The 12,576-nt window shown below is 40.9% G+C and overlaps 1 protein-coding gene across 7 annotated transcripts in view; it reads right to left on the bottom strand.

Moving 5' to 3' along the window:
• Positions 1-12,576, bottom strand: part of MAGI1 (membrane associated guanylate kinase, WW and PDZ domain containing 1) — a 671,948-nt gene that overhangs the window by 31,624 nt on the left and 627,748 nt on the right. For all 7 annotated transcript variants that reach the window (XM_090283881.1, XM_090283876.1, XM_090283877.1 and 4 more), the window contains 2 exons: positions 10,016-10,047; positions 745-961 (listed from right to left, as the gene is read on the bottom strand). In XM_090283881.1, coding sequence (XP_090140007.1) covers positions 745-961; positions 10,016-10,047 — 249 coding nt within the window. The remainder of the gene's footprint in view (positions 1-744; positions 962-10,015; positions 10,048-12,576) is intronic.

The following is a 12,576-nucleotide window of genomic DNA, read 5'->3' as shown; positions in this document are numbered from 1 at the left end:
TTTGTATGCCCCTAAATTAAACATTTTAGGAACTCTCATTGGTAATGGTAAGTTAAATGAATATTATTTATGGTGAATAATCTTTGGAAATCATTTAGTAATAAAGGTAAGATTTTTGTTTATAAAGTCAAAAAGTTATGATGTATGCCATCCCTAGTTCATATCTGTCGAAAACGTAAAGCCAGAGGAACACATTTAAAACCATGGTATAAATAATTAAAGCACAAACTACTCGACATATTTTTTCTTTTTAAGGGGAATGTTTAGAAAGACTGATAGTGTTGGTTAAAAAAAGAAAAATGACCAGCATTTATAAAAACTAAGAAACCACTAAGAAAGAACTTAATTTCTTTTCATTACTCCTGCAATCTGAACCAATCATATTTATGTTCTACTGTATATCGGTGCTGTTTCACAGGAGCATGCCACAATCTCCACGCGGGGGAGAATTAATGAGACAGCAGCTCTTATCGGCCACTTCTTTTAACTGAAAGGAAAAATAAATCCATTTTTATCTAGGCCCTTTATTTGATAGTCATCCATATCTACCCCTCCCGAAACTGAGGACATAATGGAGCCTCCGTGAGTATCCAGCAGATTGTTTCACAGCTGAGAAGCTTTCACCTCTCACCTTGGTTCAACTCTATCAGTCTACACACTGAAAATTTATTTTTAATAAGCCTCGAGAGAAAGTTAAGCCCTGGAGTTGGGTTGTGGAAAGGCAGCAGCCAGGGTGTTACTCACGTCGGCTTTCATACATGCTCCTGGACTGGGCCCAGATTTTGAAAGGATCTGGCTTTTTCTGCCCAGCGCTGTCGGTCTGATCTGGAGCTGGGGCCTCTGCAGGTGGGTACTCAGGGAGCACCTGTGTGCTGTGGCTTGGGGATGCCGTGTGCAGGCTTCGGTGGCTGGAAACACTGTGCTGGGAACTGTTCTGGCTGTCTTTTCTTTCCAGAGGTTGCTGAAAGTAAGTGAGTGAGAGGGTCAAGAAGAGAAGATTATTACTGGTTCTCTAAGTGAGTGTGTTCCAACAGCTTGTCTTTGTTTAGCACTTCTGCACACACATACACAAATATATCAACAACATTTTGGCTTCCACTTTCCTCCAGCTAATGCTGAATGCAGATAAAACTCCAAGTGATTGGCAGACAGAGAAGGGAGTGGGCCAGATGCAAAGACATAATCACAAACCATACTGCTCTCTGGGCTGTGTCAGAAAACAAATCCGATTTTCATCAAAGGTTCTTGGTTAAGGCAATGGGCTAAGTTATAACAAGATGTATCAGTTTTAACATCCTTATTTTTTGACAAAATGTGTGACACAAAATACCATGAGTAGTTTAAATGTAAGGCTATGGTATCCAAAAGAAACACCATCAGTACTAAAACTGTTTTGGGATTCCATGTCTTTTATTGTTCTTTCAATGATAAAATACCCAACTCCTATCTAAGGGTTTGCCATCAGTTCTTCTGGACTGTAACAAAAGGAGATCAGATCCTTTAAAAATCATTATGTGTGCACTTGAACCTATAAGTCTATAAATAACTATTTTATGAAGAGCTTTCATAATTCTTAGGTGATCCATTTTGCAGGCATCACTTCACCTCTTTATCTCCTGACACTACTGTTGGTACTTTATATATGGGTTGACCTCAGGGAGGTCAGCCTTCTTAGATTTGCACTCTGTCAAAAGTCCAAGTAGTATACAAAGGGAAAGAATTTCATTTAAATATCAATAAAATAAGCAGGTTCCAGTTCTTTAACACACGCCCAGCAAATGACCCCTCCCATTTTGTGAAATGTTCTTTATTTGAATGGAGAGCAAAAACTAGGGGGAGCATATGAAATAATTTCAGTTCTTATTTTCTCCAGTAAAAGATTAGTAAGTCCAGGTGTTTACTTTCCCCCATTCAAAATTAAGTCCTGAGAACTTGTCCCTCAGATGACAAATACTATATCCTTACACTTACCTACTGAAGAGCACTCTAAAGGGGCAGAGGGCAGGAAGGGGGAAATCTCTGTCCTCTTCTTCAGATCTTTGACCCAGAGCATTATGGGTCTCTAAAGTTATTTATAGAATCAAAATCTTCCCTTAGGTCTTCAATGAATCTTATCAACAGTTCTTTGCTTACTTTGTTTTCTCTCTAGGTATCCTCTATTTTTCATTCCCCACATTGATGGGAATTTCCAAGGTCCCTTTCATTTAAAACCCAGGTCTCTCTGACCCCCTCCTTCCAGTCCTTAATTTGAAATAAGCATCTGAAGAAAGCCCAAGGAGGACAATAGCTTCTTCCTTTGCCCTTGACAATTACAGATTACAATCTGAAATCAGGTTTTGGCAAGGATTCAAAGTTGAGGAAAATTGGGCACGTATTTAATGAAAGTAAGATAGACCATTTAAAATTTTCTTCAGTGTGCCTGTGGGAGAAATTTGAGGACCATATTCTAAACTAGTAAAGAAATCTTGGCAAAACTGTATAAGAGGTTTCGACTCAGGGCACAGCACACTCTGGGGAGGATGCTGGGAAACACATGGTTTGGGTGGTGACAAACACCACCACAAACCCACGTATCGTCGTTCTCTTTAAGAATAAATTGCTCAGACCTGAGTGGGTCAGCATTCCAAAGACATGAAATAGAACCTGGTTCTGCCAACTTCCAACAGCATCCTCCGCAACAGCAAATTTGGCTCTTAGGGCCAGCTATCTGATTTCTACCACAGAAAGTCAATACCTGCCTTATTGCTTCCCCTGGAGGCATGCTGAAGATCTTCAGAATCAGAAAACATCAGTGACAGATAAAATCTCCATGTACAGAGGAATTTGTTTTTCTCTTTACTGTGTTCTTTACAGGGGTGGTCTTTATAAACCAGCAGGTGCAGCACCAGCGCATTTTTGGTGTGAACACACATTAAGCATAAATAGAAAGACCTGGGATTCAGGGTGGACTTTCCCTCCTCTTTATACTTCCCTGTATTGCCTACCTTTAATTAGAATGCAGAGAATGTTTTTTATCATCGATACAAAATTTAAAGCTACTTTCACTTTGAAATTAACCTTGGTAAAAAAAATAATGGGCACTATTACTTCTATTTTTACATTTTGGTGGTACTTTGTTTTTGCTCACCTCAGGGGTGAAGGAAGGAGAGATTTTTTCATGTAAAAGCAAGTAATTCAATAAAGGACCCCCCAGTTTATCCTGGGAATTGCATCCCTTCCTTCAAGTGCCTACCCTCTCCTATAAGTAGCAAATGCCAGATTGTGGGGTCTGTTCCCGAAAATACCTTAGTTTCACAGTTAGGTCTCTGACCCTTGAAGCTCCTTCAGGCTTCAAACTACTCTTCACAAAGCCTCAAGGGGGTTGGTTACCTGAGGGAAATGTCACACTTCTTCCTTCCTGGGGTTCCTCTGTAGTCCCTGAAAATCCAACTTTAACCTCTTCCCCTCACTCCCTCTTCCTGAACTGGAGAAAAATATCTTTCTGGCAACCCTGCCCCACTGAGGGAGTCTAATAAAGACTAGGCCTTTCTCCTGCAGAGAATGCAATTCACCTCATGGGTCCCAAGACCCTTCAACGGCTGTTCTAGTGTAACTAACCTCTGGCATGGAGTACCAGACCTCCTTAATTTAATTGAAGATGTGGCTTTGCCATAAACAGAGGTGCAAATGAAGTCTACTGGAAATGGTTTGAGCCATTTTTCAAATTTTAATGCCCCTTCTCACCTCCCCAATAAATGAGTCATATAGGTCCAGTCTAACATTAAAATCACAGATACAGTTGGGAACAAGTTTGCAAAACTGCCTCACAAATAAACTGCACTTCTGCAACCTTTTTAAATGCCATCTAAACTTGGTTCCTAAATTTGGAAAATAAAAGTAAAGCGGCATCCTGAGAACCTGCCCTAAAAACAGCTGCACTGAGCTTTTGCGAACTGGCACATTCTCATCCCAACGAGGGCTAAGTACACAATAATCAGGAAGCTTGTGGGATTTTCCCCCCAGGTAAGATTTAACCTCACTTTATGTTTCTTCTCAAGTTCAACTATGAAAACTACTTAATTTGAAGATGTATTCTGTATTTAATATTTTGTCGGCACTCTGGGCTTTCTGAAGTTATGTTATGTTCTTTGTACGTGAAAAAGTTCAATATATGCCTTTTTATTTTCTGTAAGCATGCTAATTAGCTTTGACATCGTCTTTTATCTGATTAGAGCCCAGAATTGTCTAGGAGAAAAGCCATTTTATGTTTATTTATCTCTCAAATCACACTCAACTTGTATACCTCTTCAGCAGTCTGCATCACCTCCCAGAAGACCTGGGGCATGAGAATAAATTCACTTCTGAACTAATTATAAGATCAGGATCAGATCTGCATCTAATGTGATTGGCTTTCACCTCATTTTCTAGGTGAAAAACTGGCCCAAAGATACAAAGTATCTGTAGTTAAAGATACACTTTCTAGCCTGTTGCAGTAATGCATACATACTAAGAACATGGGTGGAGGGAGCACCCAGCCTGGGTCCTCCTGCAATACATTTATTCACTCACTCAACAAGTACATACTGACCACCTACTGTGAGTCAGATTCTAAGAGAAGCAATGTGAAAGAAAGAGATGGTAGCTGAGCTCTTAGAATATACACCTCTGTGTGTATCTAGGATTGTGTATGCATATGTATGTATAGATGAATATTAATCAAATAATTGTAACAGACTGATAACAACATATTGCAATGTCTTTTAGCTAGGTAACTAGATGCCTCTGTAAGAACATTCCATTAATGGAAGCAGCAGGTACTAAGTCTTCAAAGCAAAAAGAGTTTGGAGTGTTTGAGAACAGAGAGAAGGCTATTGCGGCACTGCAATGAACTTGGAGGCTAAATAATGTAAGGGCCTGTGGGCCGCTTTAAGGAGACTGTGTTTCATTCTTAGTTCAGGGCAGGCGGAATGTATTAATAAAAGGAAAGCAGGTATGCACCAGGAGCCAACTTGCATCCAGAGTGTTTGGTCTGGCTTCTGGGTGGTGTAAAGGTTGGCGGGGATGGGAGTGAAAGCAGAGAGCAGTCAGGAAACTACTGGGTATCCAGGGGAGGAGCCCAAGGAGGTTTATACTAGGGGAGTGGTAGTGACGAAGTAGAGGGACAAATGATGTTATAAGACATCATTTGGTGCCAGAGTCAATAGGGACTGTTCACAGACTGAACATGGACAGGAACAGGAGGAAGAAGAAGAGATCTCACAAACATGGGTATTCCCTTCCCAGGTCCCAGCTTTAGTAACTGGTTGGAAAGGGTTGTTATGTATTGAAATGAATATTTTCAATGTTCTGTTGTCACTGTGCTGATATTTTTGAATCAAAGATTTTTATTTCTGAATATCAAATCAGAACCAACTAGGAAAAAAGAAATGAGCTTAATTTTGAAAACTCTATAGAAGTCCTTGGCCACATACTAGCCATAAGTCTTTTAAAAATAAAATTGTACAAACCACCCTATAATGAATGATTCCTTTACTACTGACAGGACAAGGAGATCGGGAAGATCCAATGGTTATTATAAACAGAAATGGGGGAAAAAATCAGCTCATCAGTATTTCACAGAATCATTTCAAAATGAAAGTAATTATAAAGTGAGCTGAAAATATTCACTCGGAAGAGCAAATGAATTCAGGCTGCACTTAGGAGCTTTAATGATGAAAATAATTCATGTAGCTTAAAAATGACAAATCGATAAATTTTAAAGCAAAATTATTTACAGCTCACTTATCTGCCAAGATTGAAGGCCACTGCAGAGATTTACATGGACAACAGGAAAAACTCCAAGTGCTGATGAGATAATGGACAAACGTCATTATAGGTTGTGAGAAAATCAGAGACTAAAATACAAGGCAAAGCATATGACGGTCCTTATCTTTCTCTCCTTCTTTTCTCATTTATGGGTCTAAGTCAAACAGTTTCTTCTGAAAAAGCAGGCAAGAGGAGTTAATGGAGAAGAAAAGGGAGATATTGATTGGATATTAAAATGAATTTTATTTCACATTTAATGTTTTAAAGAATCTAAGACAACAGCGAAGTCTATTTTCTAGCGCTGCAAAGGGTTCAGGGTATGAGTCGCTTTGGAAGGTGAGAGGCAAGGAGGCTTACTTAAGTCCTTCTCCCACCTACTCCTCACCTTGCAGCCTGTAGGCACTTTGATGGGTTGTATTATTGCCCTGATTGAAGGACAAGTGGCATCAGAGTCCTGTGACAACCAGGAGTTTCAGGAAGAGGCAGGATACATAAAACTGGATGATCCAGTCTGGGGTCACTCACTGTGCACATTATCTTAGAGAACTCTCCCTCACATCTCTTGTCAGCGAAGTCCTCAGCATCTTTTCCAGGGGAAAGGAACAGGAGACAATGGAACAGAAACCTGTCACTATGGCTAGCTTTCATCTTGCTGCATTTGCAAGAGGTTGTTGGAGAGACTGCCTTGCCCACCATTTATTCAGTGTCGCGTTATGAAGTCTTTTAGTAACTGGGAACATTGTGTCTCCCTAGTGAACAAAATATGCTTTCTTTGATCTGACACAGTAAATAACGTGGTTTCCTACGTTGCTCAGGCTGCTAGGGAACTTGGAAGAATTCCACAGCTCAATCACAGCACCTAACTCAATTTTGGGTCTTTTGTACGGCTTTGTATGACTATTTAACTTAGGTTATTGCAATTTAGAGCTGAATGATTTTCATTAAGTGTATACTTGGTTCTGCTTTGTGAACTTTTGAAAGTATATGCTCTCAGACTTTAAGTCCCATGAGGAAGGTCTATGTCAATCTGCCTGTTTATCTCTCCTCCGTTGCACAAGGGCAGGAATGTCTTCTCTTTAGTTCTTGTTTTATATTGGCACTGGTCTGACAGAGAAGATACTCAATTAACACTTATTGTTGGAACAGATGCATTACAAAATTTTGGTGATTTTTGACAACGGGCCTATTTTTTGAAAGTAGCAATCAATAAACTTTATGTTTGTAAGCTCCAAAATGAAAGATACTATGGCATCTTTTTATTATAGTATTCCCAGTGTGGCACACAAAACCTGACACTTAGTAGGTTCTCCATTTATTTGATAAATAAATGAATGGATATTTGGATTAATGAATAAAAGATAAACTTATCGATAGATAAATGGATCATAGATGGTTGAATAGGTGGACAGGTGAAGGAAGAAACAGAAGCACAAGTGAGAAGTGAACAAGTGAGAAAACATAAGTGGATATTAACTTAATATTCAGGGTTTGCTATGATATTTAGAGTTTTAAATTCTCACACACAAAATCCTTCTGTGTGATCTAGACCAGCACTCTCAGTTAAACGGGTTTCTGGTCAGGATGATTAAATTGGGCCACAGAATCAGTTTCCCAGTAAGGTCTAAAACCTGACAGCAAGTATGTCTTATTTTTGTCTCTGCCATTTGGCAGAAAAATCTCTGATGTTATGGATGTTCCAGTATTAAATTAATAAAATTTCATTAAGACATTGTCATTGTTCCCAGTGAATATATAAACCATAAAGTCAACATTTAAACTAAATCTAGTAGGTGAAATTGCTTTTTAAGAGTAAGCTATCAAGGCCATCCAGGAGGGAAAACTAGATCAAAAAGATATGTCTCTCTGTTCTAATAAAAACCCAACTACTTAATTATTGGAAACACTAATTTTTTTAAAGGCATGAGGGCAAAATGAAGCTGTCAGTCACCTGATCAAGCAAACAATGTCAGAAGCCTCTTAAGAAAAAAGAAAAACACATGTTGCTGGGCCAAGATAGTATATTCACAGAGCTGGCATTTCATTACACTGCCTGCAAACCTGACCCTGCCTGTCATTACATGAATGGCTTTCTGGAATCAAGATATGCAGCATTTCCATGGACTCCCTCAGACCCCACTGGAAAAACCCCATAATCATCTGTCTCTCCGGCAGGACATCACTGAAATTCAAACTGGGAAAGGGAAACAGCATTCAGCCTACCTGTACAGTGCTCCCACTGATCACAGATGTCAGCCATGCTCCACTAGCAGCAGCAGACCTTGGCTGAAATCTCCCAAATTTTGTACAGCAGCTGCCAGCATGTCCCAGCAGTGCCATGAAAACCATCGTCCCTGTCCTGGCACAGAAATCAGGTAAGGACAAGCCCCAAGCTGGGGGCTTGTTCTTTCCTAACCCAGCAAAACACCAGCCTATTGGCTTGTGGTAATTAAGAGCTAGCAGACTGTGGGCAAAGCAGTTAAGAGAGCTTTTTTCCCTAGGAATGCAGCCTGAGTAATTGGCTTGCTCTTGCTAATGACATGGCTTCTACAAAAATAAACTGTCAAAGGGAATTCTTTCAACTGAACTGGTGAATGCAGGCTCTATACCTGTTTGATACTCTTGAGTGCAGTAAGGAATTCCAAAACACTTTGAGGAAGAGACACAAATGAATCTACAAAAGTCTTCCTGTACAGTAAGTCTGAATGGGATGAAGAACAGAAGGAACACCATGCCCCTTGATGTCTTCTTGCCTGTGCAAAACTGCTGAATCTCTCCTAGTCTGCTCCTTGTCAAGACTCTGTTCCATGTGGATGCGTAAAATAAGTCCATTGTATAGCATGGCTGAGGAACAGGGAGAAAAGGGACGGCTTCCGCTAACTCAAGTTCATGTGGTACATCCTCCAGATTTCCTCTCTTTTTCTGCAGCTGAACAGGTTTCTGGCTATGACCCAGGGATGTGAAGACTCACGTGCATGTGTGCATGCGCGCACACACACAGGCTCTGGCATCACATGGGCACCTACCAGCACTTTTCTGCCTGGACATTAATACAAACTGACAAGAGAAGCAGCCCTGAAGTCACATGTCCCAATCACCAGGGCACTAAGCCATAGCAATCACACCAATAATCGCAGGTTTTTCTCTTAGAAGAACTTGGGAGTTGGGCTTCGGAATGCAGGAAGCGCCCTCTCTCATCTCCTTAATAAACTTCTGCCTCCTGCTGCCAGGCTTGGAGGCAGGTGGAGAGAATTCAGCTGCAGTGCCATGAGCTGCAAAGTTTTAAGGTTCTCCTCTCTTAGTGACATGAGCTGTAAAATTTCCCTCCCCCAAATATTCTAAGCCACATGCAAGTGGCTCCTCTTTATCTGAATGGCAATGAATTGGGAAGCCTCTTCCACCCGGATCAATTTCACAGGCACCGGGGTTCCAGATTTTGAGTTTGTAAGTAGCATTTTAATTTGTTGTCAGTGCCCGGGGAGAAGCTCACACCACCAGTCAAAACACCACAGTCTCTAAGCTATTAGCTAATGTGTCAACTAGGCAATGCATCTTCAGGGAAACCAGATTAGAAGGGACAGCAAACATTGATTTTTTTCTTTAAGATTCCTATACCTGCAGCACAATGCTGCTAAAGCTAGCAAAACAACAAAGGACTTCTACAGCAAGGAAACATCTTATTCTCAGTGCTGGGGCAGTGAACATTGTTCCATGTGAGCATGGACATACATACAGGGCAGAACAGTTCTTCCTGAAACCTCCAGGCTTTTTAATTTTGTAAATCATTAATCATTCAGTGCATAAGAAAGCTCAGGGGGAAATCTACCCATGTGAACAACTGGAAACGCCAGTTGAGAGCAAGGCTACCCAGAAAGCAGGTGGAGCTTTCCCCCCTTATCCTCCCAAAAGAAGGAATAGCATTTGTCTCAAGTTAAAACATCTAAGAAACTCATCAATTTAAAAGAGAGTTGTCATGCATTTATATAGAGAAGATTCCAATCATGCATTCTTTTATCCAGGCTCCCGCAGCCTGCTCACAATCACTAGACAGTTAAAGACAAACCTGCATATCTTTTATACCAAACAGATCCCCAGAACTTAATCTATGGAGCCAGGCTCCTGTCTCCCCATCCACTCTGAAACATATTTAGTGAAGTCAACCAGACAGTATCCCCTCCCACCACCAACCATCCCGTGCCCCCCCAAAAGCACCAAGTAACTGGCAAGTCCTTACCGACTTAGGGCTCTTCTTGGGAACTGGCAGTCCTGGAAAAATGCAACAAGGGGGGTAGGGGGGTGAGAATCATTAGCATATAAATGTTACCTTTTCCTTAAAGAACAACCCCTAGGTGTTTCAGGGCAACCTAGCCATCCGCAGAGTTATATCAGATTCTTTCCCAGCACTGGAGTTACCAAGCTGTTCATATCGCATCAAAGCAGGGGAGGAGGAGACGGGAGGCAGGAGATCTATCTGCATTAGCTATGCTGACTTGTACTGCAGCAGCCTGGAGGCTGGGGAAAGAAATTCGCAGACCTCCGCGGCCTGGGAAATTGAACACTTGGACAGAATCTCAAATGCTCTTCTGGATTAAGAGAGACTTAACTTACAATTAAGTCCAGGATATTTCATTTCCACCCGATCCACTTGTCAATTGAAGTGGACCAATAAGAACAGAGGAAAGGGTGTATATTTAATTTCAGTGGAGTACATGGTTAGAATTTATTATTTTCTTTTCTTTTTTTTGTCTTTCTCCTCCCTCTCTCCCTTCCTTCCTTCCTTCCTTCTTTCCTCCCTTCCTTTCTTCCTTCCTTCCTTCCTCCCTCCCTCCCTCTCTCCCTTCCTTCCTTTTCTCTGCCTGTCAGAAGAGGAAATGCCTTCTTTATCTGGATGAGTAGAACACCAAAACAAAGACGGATGTCCTTTTGCCAGCACAGAACACAAATGTGGGTTGGTCTAGGACCCCCATCTGGATCGTGGACACACCTCTCCGAGTGCAGCAGTCATCCAAGCAAACTCCTATTCAGCCTGCTGGACAGAACTCAGCTGGGACTAGGCCCTCAAGAGGAAAGCAGTTGGGGAGTAAAAAAAAATAAATAAAGAAATTTTACAGAGCTGAGAGAGAAAGATAATAATGGAGAAAGAGGAAGGCAGAGGAGGCAAAGATGGTCCCAGAACCTGGCTGGCTTTTCTAAAACCCTGTCCTTAGTGGGAGTAAGACAGCTGGAAGGGACCTTTGATCTCCTCACTTCCAGGAAAGTCGGAAGGGACTTAGGGCCAGAGTGTGGGAAATGTGCCCCCTGGGGAGTGTAGTAAAGGAGGGCTAGAAAGGAAAATGAAAGCATCCAACAGTGTTTCAAAAGTAATCATTTCTGCATGCTGCCCTCTCATTTTCTTTTCTTTTTTTTCTGGTTTGAGCAAGGGTTAGAATGCAAAATGCAGATTACATCTGTATTAGACACAAAGATACACATGGGATCTGTGATTTTGCACTGGAAATTTCAGCCTTTTAAAGAAAATGAACTTCATGTAGCATGAGGATATCTACTCTTTGGGAAGTAACTTGTCAAACAACTAGCCAAGCTAAGTTCAGTGCAAGTAGCATAAGGCACCAGAAGTGGGTGAGTAAGGGAGAAGTTGTCCCAAGGAACATGGAATATGTCTACTGCAGTTAGGCCTGGGAAGGATTACTGGTCCTCAAAGGCATGAGGGCACTCTTGGCAGAGTGTATCATATCACCAGAATGAGGTCACTGTGGTCTGGCAGAGCGGTTCTCAGACTTCAGAGTGCTTAAGGTGCACCTGGCAGCTTGTTAAAAATGGAGGATCCCTGGGCCTCAGCTAGCAGGGTCCCAGAAATCTGCATATGAACAAATATTCTAGGGGGTCTGAGGACCACACCTGAGGAAACTATGATATAGTATGGAGTGTATTCCTCTTTTGAGTCAAGCAGACTCAAGAAGCAACTTTCAGTGAGCTGCTTTAGAGCCCTCTATGACTCAGTTTCTCAATTTTTGACATGGAGATAATACAACCCACTGAGATTGCTATGCTAAGTAAATGGACAGAATGTTTAACAGCCTTGTACCTGGCAAGGGGTAGGACCCCAATCGTCCTTCCCTTTCCTCTTGCTTTGCTAATTGACATGATTCAGGAAGGAGGTGGTTCTGGTTTTCCTACTCTAGGCAAAATTACTTGCCTAGCATGTTAAAATATAAAAAATATTATAGGGCAAATATTTTACCTATGGATGAGAATAACTGTGTCAGGCAATTTAGATATACCATTATTTTTAAAAATAATTAGGTGTTTTTATTTATTCATTAACACGATTCCCTTAATGAGTTTTTATGAATTTTATCAAGTTATATTAGTGTGGTTCACTGTATATACTCTAAAATTACATACTATTATATCTCAAAGTTCAGATTTTTTCTGAATTCAGACTGACCATCTTCATTAATTAGAATGAACAAGGTTTCACCATAGTTAGCTAGACTTGGCTTTACACCCAGGATCCCTATAACTCTCTACAAAAATCTGTAAAGTATGTCCAAGTAGGTAAGAGGAGTCAGAGAAAATGGCTTTAACCCACACTCCACTAGTTATTTATAAGACTATACCCATCTTCAATTCCCTGCCTCTAAAGATTTTCATATGTAAAACAAACGGCACTATTCCTTCTCTATCAAAGAGATACACATACACTTTCAAAGGTGGCTGTATAAGGATATTCATTGCAGCATTGTTGATATAAAGGAAACCTGGAAATGAGTGGAAGTTCTAAATAAACTGTGG

This window comes from Furipterus horrens, unplaced genomic scaffold (assembly GCF_987537825.1).
Source record: "Furipterus horrens unplaced genomic scaffold, mFurHor1.1.pri manual_scaffold_7, whole genome shotgun sequence".
NCBI lineage: Eukaryota > Metazoa > Chordata > Mammalia > Chiroptera > Furipteridae > Furipterus > Furipterus horrens.
This window is presented reverse-complemented; position numbering and strand designations above follow the sequence as displayed.